Below are 19,784 nucleotides of genomic sequence, written 5' to 3' on the forward strand. Positions count from 1 at the left end.
CCCTCCTGCCCCCTGTCACACAGGAAGCCTGGCGAGCAGCAGGTCAGCCATCCTAAGCTGACCCCAGAGCCAGGTCCTCTAGTCCTCCCCAGGCTCAGCACTCCTGCCATGACGGCCCCCCTCACTTGGCTGTCATCTCTTTGATAACATCTTTTCCTCTCCCCTGCTTCCCTTCCCTGCTGCTCTCTTTGCCAAGTGATACTTCACCGTACCCTGAATCCCCAGGGGCTGGATGCCAGTCACCTGAGGCGGGAATGGGCGTCTCTGTTTTTTCCAGATTCAGAACCTGAACAACATTGTCTCTTTCCCCCTGGACAGTCTGATGAAGGGGCAGCTGAGGGATGGGCGACAGGTGAGTCTCCATGCTGGGAGTGGTGGTGGGACAGAGTAAAAGAGGGATGGGCGGGAGACTGTTGGGGGGCAGGGCTGGACTGAGGGTGGAGGGGAACAAGTGAAGGGGCTGTCTTAGCGAGAGCGATGAGCCTGGGGAGGTCTGGAGGACCTGGCTTGGGTCAGCCTAGGATGGCTGACCTGCTGTCTGCCAGGCCCCTTGTGTGAAACATCTCATGTAAATCTTACAACCATCCTATGAGGTAGGCTTTGTGGGTATGCTTATCCCCATTTTGCAGTTGAAATTCGAGGCCCAGGGAGTTAGGTAACCTGCTGATGGTTTACATAACTAGGAAGTAGAGAGCCCATGTGGGAATCCAGGGATCCTGAATCCCATACTCAAGCTGCCCTGTCTGTGCCTGGCAGCCCCTGGCTGGATGCAGAGTGGAACTCAAAGAAGGTGGCAGAATAATCTCCCTGGGCAATCTGCCCCAGACGGCCCAGGGGAGGAGCCGTGCTCCCCCAAGAGGGTTCCCTCCCTGCCATAGGCTGCCAGCCTGGCACCAGCCTGCTAACCACACAAACCAGACAGGCAGCTTTTTCACCTTGGCAGTCTCGAGGTTGTTCAGAAGGGTGTGAGCAGCCTGGCTGGATGAGGCTTAGGCAAGCTAGGCAGGGGGTAGTCAGGTCTCCCTGGCTTGCTGTATGGCCTTGGGTAGACTTCTCAACCTCTCTGTGCATGTTCCTTGACCTGTACCCTTGCTCTAAGAGGATGATCTAGCACCAGGGAGGAGAAAATGCTGGGCTAAAGTTAGGTGGGGGGAGTTTGGCCTTCATCCTCCCATCCTCATGGTCATGACTGATCTCTCTTCTGAGCAAGAGGACTCAGGGTAGAGCCCAAATATCTCTTCACACCCCAAGCCATGGCCCATCAAACCTGACTGATTCTTGGCATCTCTGGGGAGGAGAAGGTCTGTTGGGAGGAGGGCCTCAGCCCTGAGAAATGGGGTCAGCTGAGCCTGTTTGGTGGGGGCAGATTTGCAGCAGGACTGTGGGGGCAGGGGCTGGTTAGAGAAGGGCTCTGAGCAGCACAGGGGAGCACACTAGCAGGTCCCCCTGCAGGCAGCAGAGCATACTGTTTATTCCAGTGCTCCAGCTTCCCTTTGGGCAAATTGTCCTTTTTTAACCCCCAGGATTCCAAAAAGCAGCTGGAGAAGGCATGGAAGGACTATGAAGCCAAAATGTAAGTGGCCACAGCCAGGGTCGTTTGTCTGGGAGAGTAGCGCTTAAACTGCAGCAGGGGGCTGGATAGGGAAGAACCTAAATGCTGCCAAGACATGTCATCCAGAAGTGGGTGGCATCTGGCTCTGTAGAGGCATTTACAGGGGATTGTTTATACCCAGACCTGACTGGATTCTGGGGACTAGGCCACGAGACCACCAAAGGAGCTATTGTGAAGGAACCTCAGGATACTGCTCTCAGAGTCCCATCTGCTCGGTGGTGCCAGACATGGGCAGGGATGGGAAGGAGCTAGCACTGACCGAACACCTCCACGTGCTGGCCATTTAATCTTCACAGTCACCCTGTCATGTGAGAGAAAGGTATTAGTATCACAATTCCCACAGGAGGACTCAGAGAGGTTAAATCACTTGCCCAAGGCCCCACAGCTTGGCAGAGGCAGAACTGGGGTTTATGCCCCTTGCTCCTCGTTCCTCAATGTCAGGTGGTATATCTAGAGAAGGAAATGGCTTCCTGTGTTCTGTGCACACCACACGATACTCCAGATCTCTCACCAGGTATTGGGACATCATGGGGAAAGAAGGAGCCTCAGGCAACCAGTGGCCAATTCCTCCTGGGCAGAGACTCCTTGGGCTCTGTCTTCTGAGGAATCTGTCCAGATCCCACCCCTTGCCCTCTGCCCACCCAGGCCCATACGGTAGAGCATTGTTTGTGCTTTTTTGTAAAATTTTGTTTTCTCTTGCATTTTGCCAAAGCAATTTATGCTTATTATGAATAATTTTGAAAATATGGAGAAGTAAAAGAAGAAAAAAAATTAATCATCCTTAGCAGAGGATTAGGGTCATGGCAGGGGGATAATACTCTCTGTTGTTTGAATTTTTTTTTTTTTTACAAGGTCTGGGTAACATTGCAATTTTCATCATTAAAAAAAAAGGTGGGATGGGGAGAAACTACCCAAAAATAGGAGAAAAATTATTAATTTTCAAGCCTAAAATATTAACATTTTAACATTTATTTTCCTATGTACGAAGAAATGTTTTTATAAAAATGAGATCATAACAACATACTGTTTTGTAATCTGCTTTTTTCATTCAAAAAATACATTGTGACCATCTTTGTACACCATTACATATTCTTCCACAGCATCAATCAAACAGGTGTGCCAAAACCTACATAATCCATCATGTATTTAATCTGTTCCTGTCATTGGAGAAGCATCCTTGGATTTAAATATTTGCCCCTACTCATAATTATTTCTGGAGGATCAATTTCAAGAAGTAGATCCTGGAGCTTTTTATTGTTCCCTCAGCTCCCAGAGCCATGGCATCACTCCAAGTCTGAAGCAAGGTCACATCTTGTCCCTGCACAAGCATCTCCAGCCCCAGCTGTGGGCATAGATCCTGTGATGAAGGGTGTAGGCACTGTGTGGCCATCCCTGTGGGGCCCCATCCTTGCCTGTGATGGGGCACGGCCGTCTGCTCTCACTGGAGGCCCAGGGATGGGTAGTGAGGGCACAGGCTGACCTTGTCTTCATGATTTGCTACGGGGCCACATGGCCTTCTTCTTCCTGAGTTACCTTGACTAAGCCCTTAGACTTTCGGGGATCGTCTACCAAATGGAAATAATAAGCTCTACTCTGCTGACCTTCCCAAAGCAGGTCTGCTTTTCCTAGGTTTTTATATTGAGCCTTCCTGTAGGATTTCATTTACAGACCAGACTCCATTTAGTTGATGGGAAAGGGGGATTGGCTGAGGTTATTCAGTGAGTTATCGACAGGACCTGGACTAGAACCCAGGGCTTCTGAGTCTAGTGCTATTTCTGCCACGTGGTCTCCTGGCTCCCACCATGGAGCCACATAATTTGAGCTAATGTCTTGGCACGGGTGACTGTACACTCCTTTTCATACGGGCTCCAGGTGTAGCCAGATATGCGTGAGCCATAAGTTACTATGTAATTCCACCACATTCTTACCAAACAAGTCTGAGCAGCAGCTGGAAGGGCCCAGGGCCCTGATAGCATCTGTCAAATACCACTGAGAGCTTCACCCCTGGCTGTTCATATAGGAGGAGGATTACCTCTCCACGTGGGGCTGCTGAGAAAGGCATCCCGGGCCCTGTACAGAGGCCAAGTTTATCTAGGCAGCTCCATTTACAGGTCTGTTTCCTCATCTGTACAATAGGGACAGTAATACCTTGCAGGGTCAATGTGGCAATGAATAAGCACAGTGCATATAAAGCACTCAGCACTTCAGTTCAGCAAGTATTTATTGACCACCTCTGAGCCAGAACTAGGACCAGAATAACACAGGAAGAGATTGAGAGGCAGAAACTCACATGTCTGCTGGTAGCATTTACCCTAGCCAGCTTTTAATCTGTGCAAGCCATTTTCCTTCTCTGGATCTCAGCTTCATCATCCGTAAAATGGTCCCTGTTCTGAGAGAGACTGTTATCTCTCAGAAAATAAACAGCGTGACTGTCAGCAGCTCGCAGGAATGAGGCAGGGAAGAAGGAATGGAACAAACCTCAGTCACAGTGTTGGTTGTTAGGGCTGCCCCTAAGGCTCAGGCACCAGCCAGTCCTGGGTTCAACTCCTGGCCCCACCACTTAACAGCTGTGTGACTTGGACAAGTGACTTATCTCAGCCACAGGCTCCTCTTCTATAAAATGGGATAATGATCCTGCCTTATGGGGCTATCATTTTAGCATGTGAAGGGCCTAGCAGAGTGCCTGGGCCTAAAAATTATAATTAGGAACCTGTAATCCTAGCACTTTGGGAGGCCAAGACAGGAGGATCACTTGGGCTCAGAAGTTCGAAACCAGCCTGGGCAACATAGTGAGACCTTGCCTCTATTTTAAAAATTAATAATAATAATAATACATATATAATAAGTATAATACATATATTTAGAAGCCACACGTGGTGGCTAATGCCTGTAATCTCAGCTACTTGGGAGGCTGAGGCAGGAGGATTGCTTAAGTCCAGGAAATTTGAGACCAGCTTGGGAGACAGAGCTAGACCTTGTCTCTAAAAAAGAATAATAATAATAATTAGTAATAATAGCAGCTTCTACTTATTTAGAGTTTCCTTTGTGCCAGGCACTGGAATAAGGTCTTTGCATCTATTACCAGATTTATTCTCCCTGGCAGGGAAAGCTGCTATTGTTATTCCCAATTTATAGGTAAGTAGTGAGGAACCCCTGCCACCTAAGCGTGGCTCAAGGTTTCAAGGTTGGTGGGTGTGTGGTATTTAAATACTTTCCTGCCTGCACCAGGAGTACCTGTACCCATCCCATGAACAACACTGGACTGTTGCTGTAGTCTCCTTCTGCAATGATCTCGGTCTTAGTAACTAGCATTTAAGTACTTTCACCCACTATTTCATTTCATTCCTTCTATTGCAATTCCACTCATAAGACAGAAAAATGTTTCTAACATTTGAAATGTTTTAAAAATGTTGGTGATCCTTTGAGGATAGGGAAGGAATGGGACTTGTTATTTTATAGGGGAAGAAAAGCAATCCCCAGCTATTACGTCATCTCAGAATGACTATGTCAGACTTTGTAGGGAAAATCTCTATGAATTATCTTCTCAGCTGAGGCTGAGGGACAGAACTATGATAATTGACAAAGCCATTTTGTCAAAGCTGTGTACATTTTGTCAAAGCTGTGTACATTTTGTCGAAGCTGAAGCACATTGACAAAGTTGTGTACTTCATGGCTTATCTACACCCTGAGTTAAGTAGCATCTTTTAATCTCTACTAGCATTCAAAAAATAAAGAAGAAAGTACCATATGCTGAAAAAAATTATCTAAAAGGGATCACCAGTATTTACTACTCTGTCATCATTGCCATTACTAGAATCATCATAATCCTGCCATTCATTGAGGGCTTGCCATATGCCAGGAACTGTACTGTTTCCTATGCATTATATTATCCAAGGACTAGGTGTCATTACAGTGGTTCCCCCTTATCCTTGGGGGATACGTTCCGAGACCCCCAGTGGATGTTTGAAACTGAAGATGATACTGAACCTTACATTAGGTTGGTGCAAAAGTAATTCCGGCAGTTTTTGGCATTAAAACATAATCTATGCTTTTTCCTATATATACATGCCTATGATAAAAATTAAGCACAGTACGAGATGAACAACAATAGTAATAAAATAGAACATAGTAGCATCACTACCCTTGCATTCTGGGGCCATTATGAAGTAAACTAAGGGTTACTTGAACACAAGCACTGCAATAATGAAACAGCTAATCTGATAATCAAGAAAGCTACTGAATGACTAATGGCAGGTGGTATAGACCAGGGGTCCTCAACCCCTGGGCCATGGACTGGTACGGGTCCAAGGCCTGTTAGGAACCTGGACTGAACAGCAGGAGGTGAGCGTTGGCAGGCGAGCGAGCATTACCGCCTGAGCTCCGCCTCCTGTCAGATCAGCATGGCATTAGATTTTCATAGGAGCACGAACCCTATTGTGAGCTTCACATGCCAGGGATCTAGGTTGCATGCTCCTTATGAGAATTTAAGCCTGATGATCTGAGCTGGAACAGTTTCATCCCAAACACCCTCCCCCACCTTGCTATCCATGGAAATATTGTCTTCCATGAAACCAGTCCCTGGTGCCAAGATGTTGGGGACTGCTGGATAGACAGTGTAAATACACTGGACAAAAATATGATTCATGTTCCAGGCAGGATGGAGCAGAAGGATGCAGGATTTCACATGCCACTCATAATGATGCATAATTTAAAACTTACAAATTGGGCTGGGCATGGTGGCTCATGCCTGTAATTCCAGCACTTTGGGAGGCCAAGGCGGGCAGATCACCTGAGGTCAGGAGTTCGAGACCAGCCTGAAACACATTGTGAAACCCTGGCTCTACTAAAAATACGAAAATTAGCTGGGTGTAGTTGTGGACACCTGTAATCCCAGCTACTTGGGAGGCTGAGGCAGGAGAATCGCTTGAACCTGGGAGGCAGAGGTTGCAGTGAGCTGAGATGGCGCCATGGCACTCCAGCCTGGGTGACGAGCAAAACTCCCATCTCAAAAAAAAAAAAAAAAAAAAAAAAGACAAAAAAACTTAGGAATTGTTTATTTCTAGAATTTTCCATTTAATATTTTTGGACAGGGTTTGACCATGAATAACTGAAACCACAGAAAGCAAAACTACAGAGAATGGGGGACTACAGTATTATTCTCATTTTCCAAATGGGAAAACAAGCTCAGAAAGTTTTATAAAGGTTAAGTAAGTGAAGGAGCTGCCGAATATACTTTTCTAACCACTGTACTATATTGTGGTTTGCTTTTTGTCCATTTAATCTGGAGCAGATATCTTTCCATGTCAGTACAGTCATCCCTCAGTATCCATGGGGCATTGGTTCCAGGACCCCTGCAGATATCAAAATCTGAGGATGCTAAAGCCCCTTAGTCAGCCGCCTATATCCTCAGGCTTTACACCCACAGATATGGAGGGCCGACCGCATGTACAGATATTCCTTCTTTTTTTTTTTTTTTTTTATTTATTGAGACAGAGTCTACTCTGTTGCCCAGGCTGGCGTGCAATGGTGCAATCATGGCTCACTACAGCCTTGAACTCCTGAGCTCAAGTGATCCTCCTACCTCAGCCTCCCATGTCGCTGGGACTTACAGGACTGTGCTACCATGCCTGGATAATTGTTTAAAATTTTGTTTTAAAGTAGAAACGGGGTCTTACTATGTTGCCCAGGCTGGCCTTGAACTCCTGGCCTCAAATGATCCTCCCACCTCAGCCTCCCAAAGCACTTGGATTACAGGCATGAGCCACTGCACCTGGCCAATCTTCATTCTAACAGCTGCATAGTATTTCTATATATAGCCATACTATTATTTGTCTAACTGCTTTCTACTGATGGACATTTAGCTTATTTTCCATTTTTGACTATTGAAAGATATGGTAACATTGTACACTGGGAGACTCCCCCTGCCCCTGCCCACCTGATGTCACTTCGTCTCCCTCATTCCTTTTTTTTTTGGAGAGACAGGGTCTTGCTCTGTCACCCAGGCTGGAGTGCAGTGGCACAATCACAGCTCACTGCAGCCTTGACTTCGTGGGCTCAAGGAATCCTCCTGCCTCAACCTTCTGAGTAGCTGGGACTATAGGCACACACCACCATGCCTGGATCATTTTTAAATTTTTTGTAGAGACAGGGTTTCACCATGATGCCTGAGGTGGTTTCGAACTTCTGGGCTCAGGCAATCCTCTCACCTTGGCCTCACAAAGGGCTGGGATTACAAGCATGAGCTGCCACGCCCAGCCCTCCCCAATTCCGTAGCAAGCTGCCAGGCACTGCTGCTGAGATGCTGCTGAGATGCCGCAGGCCCAGCCATCACCTTCCCCTTTCTGCTGCTTTTTTTCAGATTCATAAAAAAAAGTCTGTCCTGACCCTCAGGCCTGGTTCACAGGATCAGTTCCCACCCTACTTCTACCACCCTTTACGAACTCTTGCTTGAAGTATCAGAAAGCTTAGGGAAATACAAAATAACTCCCACTTTAAAATTAAAAAAAAAAAAAAAGCCTACAGAGCCTGCAATGTCTGGAGACATTTCTGGTTGTCACAGCTGGGGGGATGCTACTGGCAGCTAGTGGGTGGAGATCAGGGAGGCTGCTAAACATACAAACCACCAGGCAGCCCCCCATAACAAAGAATCATCTGGCCAAAAATGTTAGCAGTTCCATGGTTGAGAAACTGCTCTACAGGTCCCCAGGGACAGATTCTGCATATGAACACTATCCCAGAAGTCTTACCTACTCAGGAGGGCCCAGAACTTTAGAGTCAGAAGGGACCTGAGAACTTACCGTAGACCACTGCTTCCTCCATTTACAGATGGGAAAACAGAGGCCTTGAGGGGCCTACAGTAAAAGCTGCCATGTGTCTTCTATGTGCTGAGTCTTTTGCATGCTGTGCCTCATCTGGGTACAGATAAGAATCTCCATTTTCCAGATGAGGAGACCGAGGCTCAGAGAGGGGAAGAAATGCAGCTAGTAAGCAGCAGAGCTTGTATTAATCCCACTCTGTCTTTGTCTTCTCTGCTCAGGGCTGGCCCCCACTTGAGAGCAGAACTATTAAGCAAGACCTCTCCTTTACATGGGATTTGGAGTCCCATGCACCCAGCTTGAGATGTGGAAATACTCTCCTGGCTGCGAGTGGGTAGTCTGCTGGGCGTGGGATTTCCAGGAAACCATTTACACACAGATCCACCCATCCCCAAAGAGGGAAAACAGCCAACCTCTGAGGGGGAAGGCCCCGGTTACTCTTAGCTACCAGGATGGGAAGCACTTTCTGTCTCCACTTAAAAAGAGAAGAGCACAGTGGGGCATGGTGGCTCATGCCTGTAATTTCAGCACTTTGCGAGGCTGAGGTGGACGGATCACTTGAGGCCCGATTTCAAAGACCAGCCTGGCCAACATGGTGAAACTCCGTCTCTACTAAAAATACAAAAGTTAGCTGGGCATCGGCTGGGCGCGGTGGCTCACGCCTGTAATCCCAGCACTTTGGGAGGCTGAGGTGGGTGGATCACCTGAGGTCAGGAGATTGAGACCATCCTGGCTAACATGGTGAAACCCCATCTCTACTAAAAATACAAAAAATTAGCCAGGCATGGTGACACCCACCTGTACTCCCAGCTACTCACGAGGCTGAGGCAGGAGAATCGCTTGAACCCAGGAGACGGAGGTTGCAGTGAGCCGAGATCACGCCATTGCAGTGAGCTGAGATCGCACCACTGCACTCTAGCCTGGGCAACAGAGTGAGACTCCGTCTATAAAAAAAAAAAAAAATTAGCTGGGCATGGTGGTGGGCACCTGTAATCCCAGCTACTCAGGAGGCTGAGGCTCAAGAATGGCTTGAACCTAGGAGATGGAGATTGCAGTGAGCTGAGATTGCGCCACTGCACTAAAAAAAAAGAAAGAAAGAAAAAGAAAAAGAAAATAAAAGAACAAAGGTTTTCTGAGCTTTAAGTGTAAAGCTCCATGGGCTCAGAAGAATGAAAGCACTTTGAAATAACTCAGAAACAGAAAGTCAAACACTGCATGTTCTTTCTCCCTTATAAGTGGGGGGGTAAGCAATGGGTACATGTGGACAGACAGAGCAGAATAGTAGACATTGGAGACTTCAAAAGGTGGGAGGGTAGGTGAGGGATGAAAAATTGCCTATTGGGTACCATGTATACTATTTGGGTGATGGGTACTCTAAAAGCCCAGGCTTCACCACTGCGCAGTATATCCACGAAACAAAACTGCACGTGTACCCCTGAATCTATAAAATTAATACAAATAAAAAAGATTGAAGGCACTTGTGCTCTTAATACCTTCCAGGAAAATCAGAACTGTTTGCCCCAAATCTCACTTGGCCCTTGTTTGAGTCCTTCATCCCCCTGCACAAAAACCTTCAAATCCTTCCCATTACTCTTGGGATAAAGACCAAGAATATATTAATGTGGTGTGAATTAGACCCTGCATGGTCTGGCACCTCTTCACCTCAGCTGGCACCAGCCCTCTCCATCTTGGCACTATCGCTCCTGCCTTGGGGCCGTCACATGGTCCAGCCCTCTTGCCCAGCAGTAGCTTCCTCCAAGCTTCTCAGGCTTCAGATCCCAGCTCAGACATCACTTCCCAAGCAGCCGCAATGAGGTTGGATCCCCATTTTCTCTCCAATAGTTCTCTGTGTGGCTGTGATTTGATTCATGTCTTTCTCCCCCAACACTCTGGATTCCCTAAACTGTCTTGTTCATTGTACCCAGCCCCACCACACAGCTGGCACGGGAGGGCCTCCTGTACCATGTGGCCCCTTTGCTCATGCAACCCTGGCAGAAGAGGATTAGGGGCTGGTGAGAGTTGTTCAGGCTTCTCTTTCCTTGGGGTCTAGGGCCAAGCTGGAGAAGGAGCGCGATCGGGCCAAGGTGACAGGAGGGATCCCTGGGGAGGTGGCCCAGGACATGCAGAGAGAGCGGCGCATCTTCCAGCTGCACATGTGTGAGGTAAGGAGTGCTCTGGATGAGGGAGGGGGGTGTGGTCTTCCTGTCTGCCTCTCCAGGAGACCAGTCACAGCCTCAGTTCAGGTCCTGGCCACATGGCCCTGTGCGATGTCACCAAGGCCCAGTCGCAGCCAGGAGGATTAGCCTGGGATGGGGACTGCAGCCCCTCGTTCCCAGGATTCTGCTTCAGCTCACATCATGTATCTTGCCCTGCCCTCCTCCTAGTATCTGCTCAAAGCTGGGGAGAGCCAGATGAAGCAAGGTCCTGACTTCCTTCAGAGCCTCATCAAGTTCTTCCACGCCCAGCACAAGTAGGTATCTCCCCACGTCCCTGCCACTAACCCTTCCAGTGTCACAGAACAAGGCCCCTCTCAGGGTGTGATAGACCTGCAAGTCTCTTTGGAGGCCTGCATCTTTTTGGCAGAACTTTCATAGCTCCTCACTGAGTGCTCACCGGGTGTCAGGCACGAGTACTTTACAAACATCAATTCACTCAATCCCCCAACACTTCTGGGAGCAGGTACTATATTATCCCCATTTTATAGATGAGAAAACTGAGGCTCATTTTCTGATTACATAGCTAGTAAGTGGGATTTGAACCTAGTCAAGAGAGACTCTTGTCTATGGAGTGTCTGTTCTTGACTGTCAGACTACAATGCCCTGAGGTGCCCTGTGATCCTTACAGCAGCTTCTCCCACACTTCTGGCTTCATCTCTCATTTCCATCTTTATCTGGACCCTTGTTTGGCCTCTGACACCTCTTAGCTTTTTCCAAGATGGCTGGAAGGCTGCCCAGAGCCTGTTCCCCTTCATCGAGAAGCTGGCAGCCTCAGTACATGCAGTAAGTTGGGTCTCACCCTTGGGCACGTGATCAAGCCCCCTGTCCTTCCAGGAAAATCTGTGGGTGTGGAAGAGCTGGCTCCTGCCCACAGAGTAAGGCTACTGCTCTGCTCTTCTGGGTCTGGGCTCTGTGCCTGACATATTTGTTGGCTGGTGATGGGATCTCATCCTCTGTCCCATAGCTCCATCAAGCCCAGGAGGAGGAGCTACAGAAGCTCACCCAGCTCCGGGACTCCCTCCGAGGGACACTGCAGCTTGAGAGCAGAGAGGTCAGCCCCTGAACTATCCCAAAAGGAATGCCCTCCCCCAAGGCCCACCATAGAGGGAGAGAGAGAAGGAAGACCCACAGGGTCCCCTGGAGAAGTCTCCCTGAGTGAGCCCCTGCAGAATGGGGCTCTTCCCAGAGATGCCCTGAGGTCTCCTTTGCATGTCTGAGGGACAGGAACACCTGAGCCGGAAGAACTCAGGATGTGGCTACAGCATCCACCAGCACCAAGGCAACAAGCAGTTTGGGACGGAGAAAGTGGGCTTTCTATACAAGAAAAGTGACGGGTAAGTGATTCAGAGCTTACATAATTTGCCCAATGTCACACTGCAAAGCAAGTAAATGACAGGGTTGGGGAAGCTGCCCAAAGGAACTGTTCTAATCATTTGTGTAGACACTGAGGGTTGCAATGTAAAATCCTCAATTCCTGGGTTGTCCAGGACACCTGGGCATGTGAACTTCTGCTAAAGGTGACTGGTTATTTTAAGTTAAAGAAGAAGAATAGCAGTAGCTAACACTTTTTTTTTTTTGAGATAGAGTCTCGCTCTGTCGCCCAGGCTGGAGTGCAGTGGTGCGATCTCCGCTCACTGCAAGCTCCGCCTCCTGGGTTCATGCCATTCTCCTGCCTCAGCCTGCCGAGTAGCTGGAACTACAGGCACCCGCCATGACACTCGGCTAATTTTTTTTGTATTTTTAATAGAGACGGGGTTCACTGTGTTAGCCAGGATGGTCTCGATCTCCTGACCTTGTGATCCGCCCGCCTTGGCCTCCCAAAGTGCTGGGATTACAGGCATGAGCCATCGCGCCCGGCCAGCAGTAGCTAACACTTATTGCAACACTTAGTATGCCCTCATTCTTTTTTTTTTTTTTTTTTTTTTTTTGAGATGGAGTCTCCATCACCCAGGCTGGAGTGCAGTGACGTGATCTCAGCTCACTGCAACCTCCGCCTCCTGGGTTCAAGCGATTCTCCTGCCTCAGCCTCCTGAGTAGCTGGGACTACAGGTGCCCGCCACTACGCCCAGCTAATTTTTTGTATTTTTAGTAGAGATGGGGTTTCACCATGTTAGCCAGGATGGTCTCGATCTTCTGACCTTGTGATCTGCCCGCCTCAGCCTCCCAAAGTGCTGGGATTACAGGCATGAGCCACCACGCCCAGCCTATGCCCTAATTCTTAACCTCTACAATATACTGAATATGCCTAGAAATGAAAGTATTGGCTGTGCCTTGCTCCCTAGTGTAAAAAAAAAATCAGTCTGTGGGCCAGGTGCAGTGGCTCACACCTGTAATCCCAGCACTTCGGGAGGCTGAGGCAGGCAGATTACTTGAGGCCAGGAGTTCAAGACCAGCCCAGCCAACATAGTGAAACCCCATCTTTACTAAAAATACAAAAAATTAGCCGGGTATGGTGGTGTGAACCTGTAGTCCCAGCTGCTTGGGAGGCTGAGGCATGAGAATTGCTTGAACCTGGGAGGCAGGGATTGCAATGAGCTGAGATCGTGCCACTGTATTCCAGCCTGGACGACAGAGAAAGATCCTGTCTCAAAACAAAACAAAACAACAACAAAAAAAACAAACAAAAAACAAAACTGCTGTGAAATGCAAAGGCCCTTGTGGGATATATTCATGTTTCTACCTACCAATCAGTTTAATCAGAGAAGAATAACTTTGAAGAAGAAACCGATGAATATTTACCTGTTACAGGAGAAGTGTTACGTAGTTTTGGATCATGGACTTGCTAATTTTATTTTGGGGATATTAATATTGATCTTGCTTAGTTGAACCGTAATTTATTTGTTGTTGTCAAGAGCCTGTGCCTCTCAGAATAGGAGCTCCCTAATGATATAAGCTGTGTCTCCCCCATCAGACTGGAAGCTCTCAGAGGACCAAAGTCACATCATCCCCTTAGAATAAGGATTCCCAGGGAGTGAGGCTGTGTTTCTCCATCAGACTGGCATCTTCCTAAGAGCAGAAATGTGTCTCCTCCATCAGAAGGGAGCCCCAGAGAGTCGGGGGTCGGCAGGTGGGGGTGTAGGGTTAGGAGAAGAAAGAGGTAAAGGGATGTGGCTCGAGATCATACAGGTGGGGGCAAATCTCTGTTCTCTGACACCAGGGAACTAGGTGTGAGCCTTGGGTCACTGTCCTTCTATCCCTCTGGGCCTTAGAATTCGAAGAGTCTGGCAGAAAAGGAAGTGTGGAGTCAAGTATGGCTGCCTGACCATCTCACACAGCACGGTGAGGCCTAGAGGTGGTGGGAGTCTCAGGGCACGATGGACCCTATTCTTCTGGTGTTCTGAGCAAATAATGTCAAGCCCTCCCTCCAAGACTGGCCCCCAAACCTAGGTCCAGGGAGCTGGAGACCCGTGTGGGGGGACAGATGGGACCTGAAGGCCCCAATCTAGTCTTAGTCTACACACCACATCCTTGAGGTGCTGCTGGGTGAGGAGAAACACAAATGGAATAGGGTGATTATGCCCATTTAACAGAGTGGGAAATGGAGGCCTAAAGAGTGTGGAGGGCCAGAGGTAACACATACATCCTCCACCCCTAAATTCCCACAGATAAACCGGCCCCCAGTGAAGCTGACCCTGCTGACATGCCAAGTGAGGCCAAACCCTGAGGAGAAAAAGTGCTTCGACCTGGTGACCCGTGAGTGTTCCCTGTGCTTCTCCCCCACCCGCAGCTGCTCAGGGCTTCTCTAAGACACCCGTCAGCTCCCGGCGGGCTTCAGTGAGGGGTCTGTGTCCAGTTCCACACATGGTATTGAATTGCTGCTACTGCAGACATAAGAATCCTTAGGTCCGGGACACCCACATCACATTAAACGTCAAAATGCACCCACTTTCCATAATAAATGTGACTATTTATATAGAGCATATTTGAGTGGATTTGGGTCATCTGGGTTTTGAAATTATTTCTTTTTTTTAAATTTTACCTGTTTTTCCCAAATACCCAGACTTGAAGGAGATGAAATTATTGTTTCTTTACATTTTCTACTTTTCGTTCTTCGGAGCCTTTGGTGCAGGCTTTATGTGAGAGCAGACACAGGCTGAGAAAGACCTAGATCTTGTCCTCAGGAAGCTCTCTGGCAGGGGTGTGGGGTGGGTACCCAGGACTGTAAGATGAGGGGGCTGTCCAGAAGATGGGTATAGATACAGCCCCGTAGAAGATGAGGGAGCAGGAAGGCCTGCACTGCTGTGGGGAATCAGGAAGGGCTCCTGGAGGAGACAGTATTTGAGTTTAGCCTTGAAGGACATGTAGAATGAAGAGTTTGTGGGGTGGGGGCTTTTGAGGTGACAGGATTAGCATGATGAAAGGCATGGAAGCAGGAGAGTGGGTCTGGCCAGTTTGGCCAGAGTAGAGGGTTCATGTAGCAGAGTGAGAGATGAGGCCTGGAAATCCCTCATAAAGTTTGGACCTTATTTCATGGCAATAGGGAGCCATGGGAGATCTTGGGGCAGGGCAGTGGTGTAATTAGAGCAGAGCCTTGGGCACAACAGTTGGGAGCTGGTACAGGCTAGGGGAAAGGGGAAATGGGAAGCAGGGAGACCAGACAGGAGGCCTGGTCGCCCAGGAGGAGACCAGGAAGGGCCCAGTGGGGTGGTGACAGTTGGTTCAGAGGATGCCCTGCCTCTGAGCTGGGTTCTCTGGGGTTCCAAGCCCTTTGAGACCTCGTCTGAGCCTGGAACCAGGGTTTCACGCAGAGGGAGCTTTGTTGGGATCCTACTTCAGAGGCCACTTCTGAGAAACTGCCCCTGCTGCTGGCCACTGTCATTCTGCTCCCTCCCCACTCCTAGCTTGAGAGTCCGACTTGTCAGGGACACATCTCCATGTGGCCCCAGCGGCTTTGGTGGGGGCTCCCTGGGCTCCGGGAAGGCCAGCAGCATTTCTGTGGGTCAGAAGCCCCCTTCTCTCCTGACAGACAACCGGACGTACCACTTCCAGGCGGAGGACGAGCACGAGTGTGAGGCGTGAGTGCCCCCTCGGCCAGCCCGGCCAGCCTTGTGGGTGGGGGCCAGCGGCCCTATCTCTTCCCACCCGACATCCCCATCCCACCCCGTTCAATCTCCGCAGGTGGGTGTCAGTGCTGCAGAACAGCAAGGACGAGGCCCTGAGCAGCGCCTTCCTCGGGGAGCCCAGCGGTGGCCCGGGGTCCTGGGGGGCCGCCGGGCATGACGGGGAGCCCCATGACCTCACAAAGCTGCTCATCGCGGAGGTGAAGAGCAGGCCTGGGAATAGCCAGTGCTGCGACTGCGGGGCTGCAGGTAGGTCCCTGGTGCTGGGGCAGGAGGGAGGCTTAAGTGGAGGGGAGGGGCTGCACCTCCAGGCTCCAGCTGCTTTCCTCTGCAGACCCCACGTGGCTCAGCACCAACCTGGGCGTGCTCACCTGCATCCAGTGCTCGGGCGTCCACCGCGAACTGGGCGTGCGCTTCTCGCGCATGCAGTCACTCACCTTGGACCTGCTGGGCCCCTCCGAGTTGTTGGTGAGGGCGGGGCGGGGCCTGGAAGGGGCCAGACGCGGAGTTAGGGGTGTGGTTTCATCCGGGGGCGGGGCTTGCAGATTGTGGGTGGGACCTGGCAGAGGTGGGCTGGGACAAGCCAGGTAGCGGGTGGTCAGGGGCGGGGCCTGAACCGGGAGGGCGGCCGAGGGGCGGGACTCTGGGGGCTCGGAGCTCCACCCTGTGCAGGCTTAACCGCTCGGTCTTATTACGCCCCACTCCTATTTTCCTACGACTCCAGCTGGCCTTGAACGTGGGAAACACGAGCTTCAATGAGGTCATGGAGGCCCAGCTACCCTCACACGGCGGCCCTAAACCCTCAGCTGAGAGTGACATGTAAGGGGATTCTCAGAGAGAGGGGCACCCTGCCTAGGGGATTCTGTCTCCGCAGTGTCCAGGGTCTCAGAAAGGTCTTGGATCAGAAGTCTGGGGAGGCTGGGCGCAGTGGCTCACGCCTGTAATCCCAGCACTTTGGGAGGCCAAGGCGGGCGGATCACTTGAGGTCAGGAGTTCAAGACCAGCCGGGCTAACATGATAAAACCCCGCCTGTACTCAAAATACAAGAATTAGCTGGGCGTGGTGGCACACACCTGTAGTTCCAGCTACTCAGGAGGCTGAGGCATGAGAATTGCTTGAACCCTGGAGGCAGAGGTTGTAGTGAAACAAGATTGTGCCACTGCACTCCAGCCTGGGCGATAGAGTGAGACTGTGTCTAAAAAAAAAAAAAAAAGCCTGGGGAGAGGGGAGCCTCAGATCTGGACATCTTCAGGACATGGTTCTGGAGAAAAGGAGAGCTGTATCTGCTGTGGGAGGGCCCCAGGGATCAGCTGGGCAGACACAGTCCATTCTCTGAGATCCTATGGTTATCTTTGGTAGGGGCACCCGCAGGGACTACATCATGGCCAAGTATGTGGAGCATAGGTTTGCACGCCGGTGCACACCTGAGCCTCAGAGACTCTGGACAGCCATTTGCAACAGGGACCTCCTGTCGGTACTGGAGGCCTTTGCCAATGGGCAGGACTTTGGACAGCCACTGCCAGGGCCTGATGCACAGGTGAGAACCCCCTCCAAGGGCCACTTATAACCCACCTGTCTCACATATTCCCCAGTTCTTCTCCAGGACCAGCTGTTACTCCCCTCCGCCCCCCGCCCCCGACATCTGCTCAAATCTCACCCATCAGAGTGGTAAGTGGGAAAGCGCACAGCTTCAGTCAAGCAGACCTGGGTGGGAATCTTGGCTCTGTTTTTTCCTAGCTGTGTGATCTAGGGCAGGTTACTTCTCTGAGTCTCATTTCCTCATCTATAAAAGGGGTTAATAATAGCACCCACGGTGATGAAGTGAGAAGTCATGTATATAAAGGGCTTAGTGTACAATGGGTATGCAATAAATGTTAATATCTTTTTCTTTCACCTAAATAGCCCTGAAATGTAAGGGCAGGTCAGTTTAGAGCCAGGAAGGCCACATTGCTTTGGCTATTCCAAGAACAAACGCATGAGCACGGAGAGAGGATGTCAGAGACATTTGAAAAAGTAAATCAACAGGAGTTGCTGACTGATTGGACATCAAAAATTGGATGTTGGCTGGGTGCAGTGGCTCACGCCTGTAATCCCAACACTTTGGGAGGCCAAAGTGAAAGGATCACTTGAGCCCAGGAGTTCAGAATCAGCTTGGGCAAAATAAGGAAACCCCCATCTCTACAACAACAACAACTAAAATTAGCTGGGTATGGTGGCACACACCTGTGGTCCCAGCTACTCAGAAGGCTGAGGTGGGAGGGTGGCTTGAGCCCAGGAGGTTGAGGCTACAGAGAGCTGTGATTGCACCACTGCCCTCCAGCTTGGGTGACAAAGCGAGACCCTGTCTCAGAAAAACTAAAAACGGGTATCTTTGAAGTGTCTGTCTGATATCTTGGTGGGCTATCCAATGGGCAATGCAGCACTTAGGTGAGGTGAGAATTTGGAACAGCCAGCACATGTGTGATAGTTGAAAATGTGAGGTTGCTGAGGTCTTGGTGGGGAAGTGCGATCAGGGAGAGGAGCCCAGAGCCGAGAAAGAAGTTTGGGAAACACTTGTTGGGGGCAAAGGAGGAAGAGCCGTGAAAGGGAAAAATGAGAGAATGGCCCTTCACCTTCCTCCCAGACATGAGGCTGTGCCCTTGCAGTCTTATCTCTCCAGGGTTCTGGCAGCTTCCTATGGGGGGATAAAGGGGTAGCAAGAGTTCAAGAGGGAAATACTGGGTTGGAGGCAGGTGCACTGGGGGGAAACTCAGAGGTGTAGATGTGTTTTCAGGCACCTGAAGAGCTCGCCCTGCACTTGGCTGTCAAAGTCGCCAACCAGGCCTCCCTGCCTCTGGTGGATTTCATCATCCAGAACGGGTGAGAGCCTCCCTGCCTGTCTGTCTGGCTGCTGACACTCCTGCTCCTTTCCTTCCTCTTCTCCCATTCTCTTCCCTCCTTTCCCCTCCCACTTTTTCCCCTGACTTTGATCCCCTCATTGATCTGTTCCCCTTCCTTTCTCCCTGAACCCTCCTCTCCCCAGTGGTCACCTGGATGCCAAGGCTGCTGATGGGAACACGGCTCTGCACTATGCAGCACTCTACAACCAGCCCGACTGCCTCAAGCTGCTGCTGAAGGGGAGAGCTTTGGTTGGCACAGGTGGGGCTTGAATACCTCCTCCGTCAGACTCCTATTCCTGACTACCCCTTGTGTGGACTTCCGATGGTCTCGGGCTGTAATCCTGGCTTGCTTCTGACCACTTCTGTGATCTTAGGGGTTTGTCATTCATCTCCTGAATTTCGGCTTCCTCATCTGTAAAATGGGAATAATACCACTGACCTAGCAGGACTGCTAAAGAGAAAAGAAAATAATATTTCCGGGAGTACTTAGGCAAATAAATATTAGCTAGATCTGAATGATAATGATTATAATAGCTAATATGTATTGTTTAACATATGCCTGGCAATGGGGCAAGTGCTTTATGTGTGTTAATTAATCGAATCCTTATAACCACTTCATCAGGTAGTTCCAAGTATTATACTCATTTCATAAACAATTTTGTCCCAAAAGGTTATATAATTTGCCTATGGTCACATAGCCAGAAAATGGCAGAGCCAGGATTCAAACCCAGACATTCTGATTCCAGAGGCCCATCTAAGCTGTAATATATCTTTGACCATGACCATGACCATGACCCCTGACTTTCCCCGCTACAGTAAATGAAGCAGGCGAGACAGCTCTGGACATAGCCAGGAAGAAGCACCACAAGGAGTGTGAGGAGCTGGTGAGGACTTGGGGAGGCAAGGGGCCCCTGACCCTTTCTCTCTCCCTGCTGAGCCCCCAACCCTCTGAACCACCAAGCCTTTGTTTTTGGCAGCTGGAGCAGGCCCAGGCGGGAACCCTTGCCTTCCCTCTACATGTGGACTACTCCTGGGTAATTTCCACAGAGCCTGGCTCTGACAGTGAGGAGGATGAGGAAGAGAAGGTGGGTCCCAGCCCTGTCCCTCAGGCCTCTGGATGGCAGAAGGAAAGAGCCAGATTGGGCCTGGTGTGTGTTGGCGAGGGCGGTGAGGCGGGGGGACAGGGCTACACCAGAGGAACC

At 50.0% G+C, this 19,784-nt stretch overlaps 1 protein-coding gene across 5 annotated transcripts in view; it reads left to right on the top strand.

Moving 5' to 3' along the window:
• The window catches only part of ASAP3 (ArfGAP with SH3 domain, ankyrin repeat and PH domain 3), a 56,883-nt gene that overhangs the window by 32,405 nt on the left and 4,694 nt on the right, over positions 1-19,784 (top strand). For 2 of the 5 annotated variants that reach the window (XM_055261837.2, XM_055261833.2), the window contains exons 4-21: positions 278-352; positions 1,524-1,573; positions 10,478-10,589; positions 10,812-10,897; positions 11,351-11,426; positions 11,608-11,694; positions 11,868-11,977; positions 13,853-13,922; positions 14,249-14,336; positions 15,610-15,658; positions 15,762-15,952; positions 16,038-16,171; positions 16,428-16,522; positions 17,063-17,240; positions 18,477-18,562; positions 18,726-18,841; positions 19,399-19,466; positions 19,560-19,730. In XM_055261837.2, the coding sequence (XP_055117812.1) occupies positions 323-352; positions 1,524-1,573; positions 10,478-10,589; positions 10,812-10,897; positions 11,351-11,426; positions 11,608-11,694; positions 11,868-11,977; positions 13,853-13,922; positions 14,249-14,336; positions 15,610-15,658; positions 15,762-15,952; positions 16,038-16,171; positions 16,428-16,522; positions 17,063-17,240; positions 18,477-18,562; positions 18,726-18,841; positions 19,399-19,466; positions 19,560-19,730 (1,797 nt within the window). In that variant the 5' untranslated portion in view covers positions 278-322. Of the gene's footprint in view, positions 1-277; positions 353-1,523; positions 1,574-10,454; positions 10,590-10,811; positions 10,898-11,350; positions 11,427-11,607; positions 11,695-11,861; positions 11,978-13,852; positions 13,923-14,248; positions 14,337-15,609; positions 15,659-15,761; positions 15,953-16,037; positions 16,172-16,427; positions 16,523-17,062; positions 17,241-18,476; positions 18,563-18,725; positions 18,842-19,398; positions 19,467-19,559; positions 19,731-19,784 lie in introns of all 5 variants that reach the window. The other 3 variants (XM_055261834.2, XM_055261835.2, XM_055261836.2) reach the window with 3 other exon arrangements.

Source organism: Symphalangus syndactylus, chromosome 22 (genome assembly GCF_028878055.3).
Source record: "Symphalangus syndactylus isolate Jambi chromosome 22, NHGRI_mSymSyn1-v2.1_pri, whole genome shotgun sequence".
Taxonomy (NCBI): domain Eukaryota; kingdom Metazoa; phylum Chordata; class Mammalia; order Primates; family Hylobatidae; genus Symphalangus; species Symphalangus syndactylus.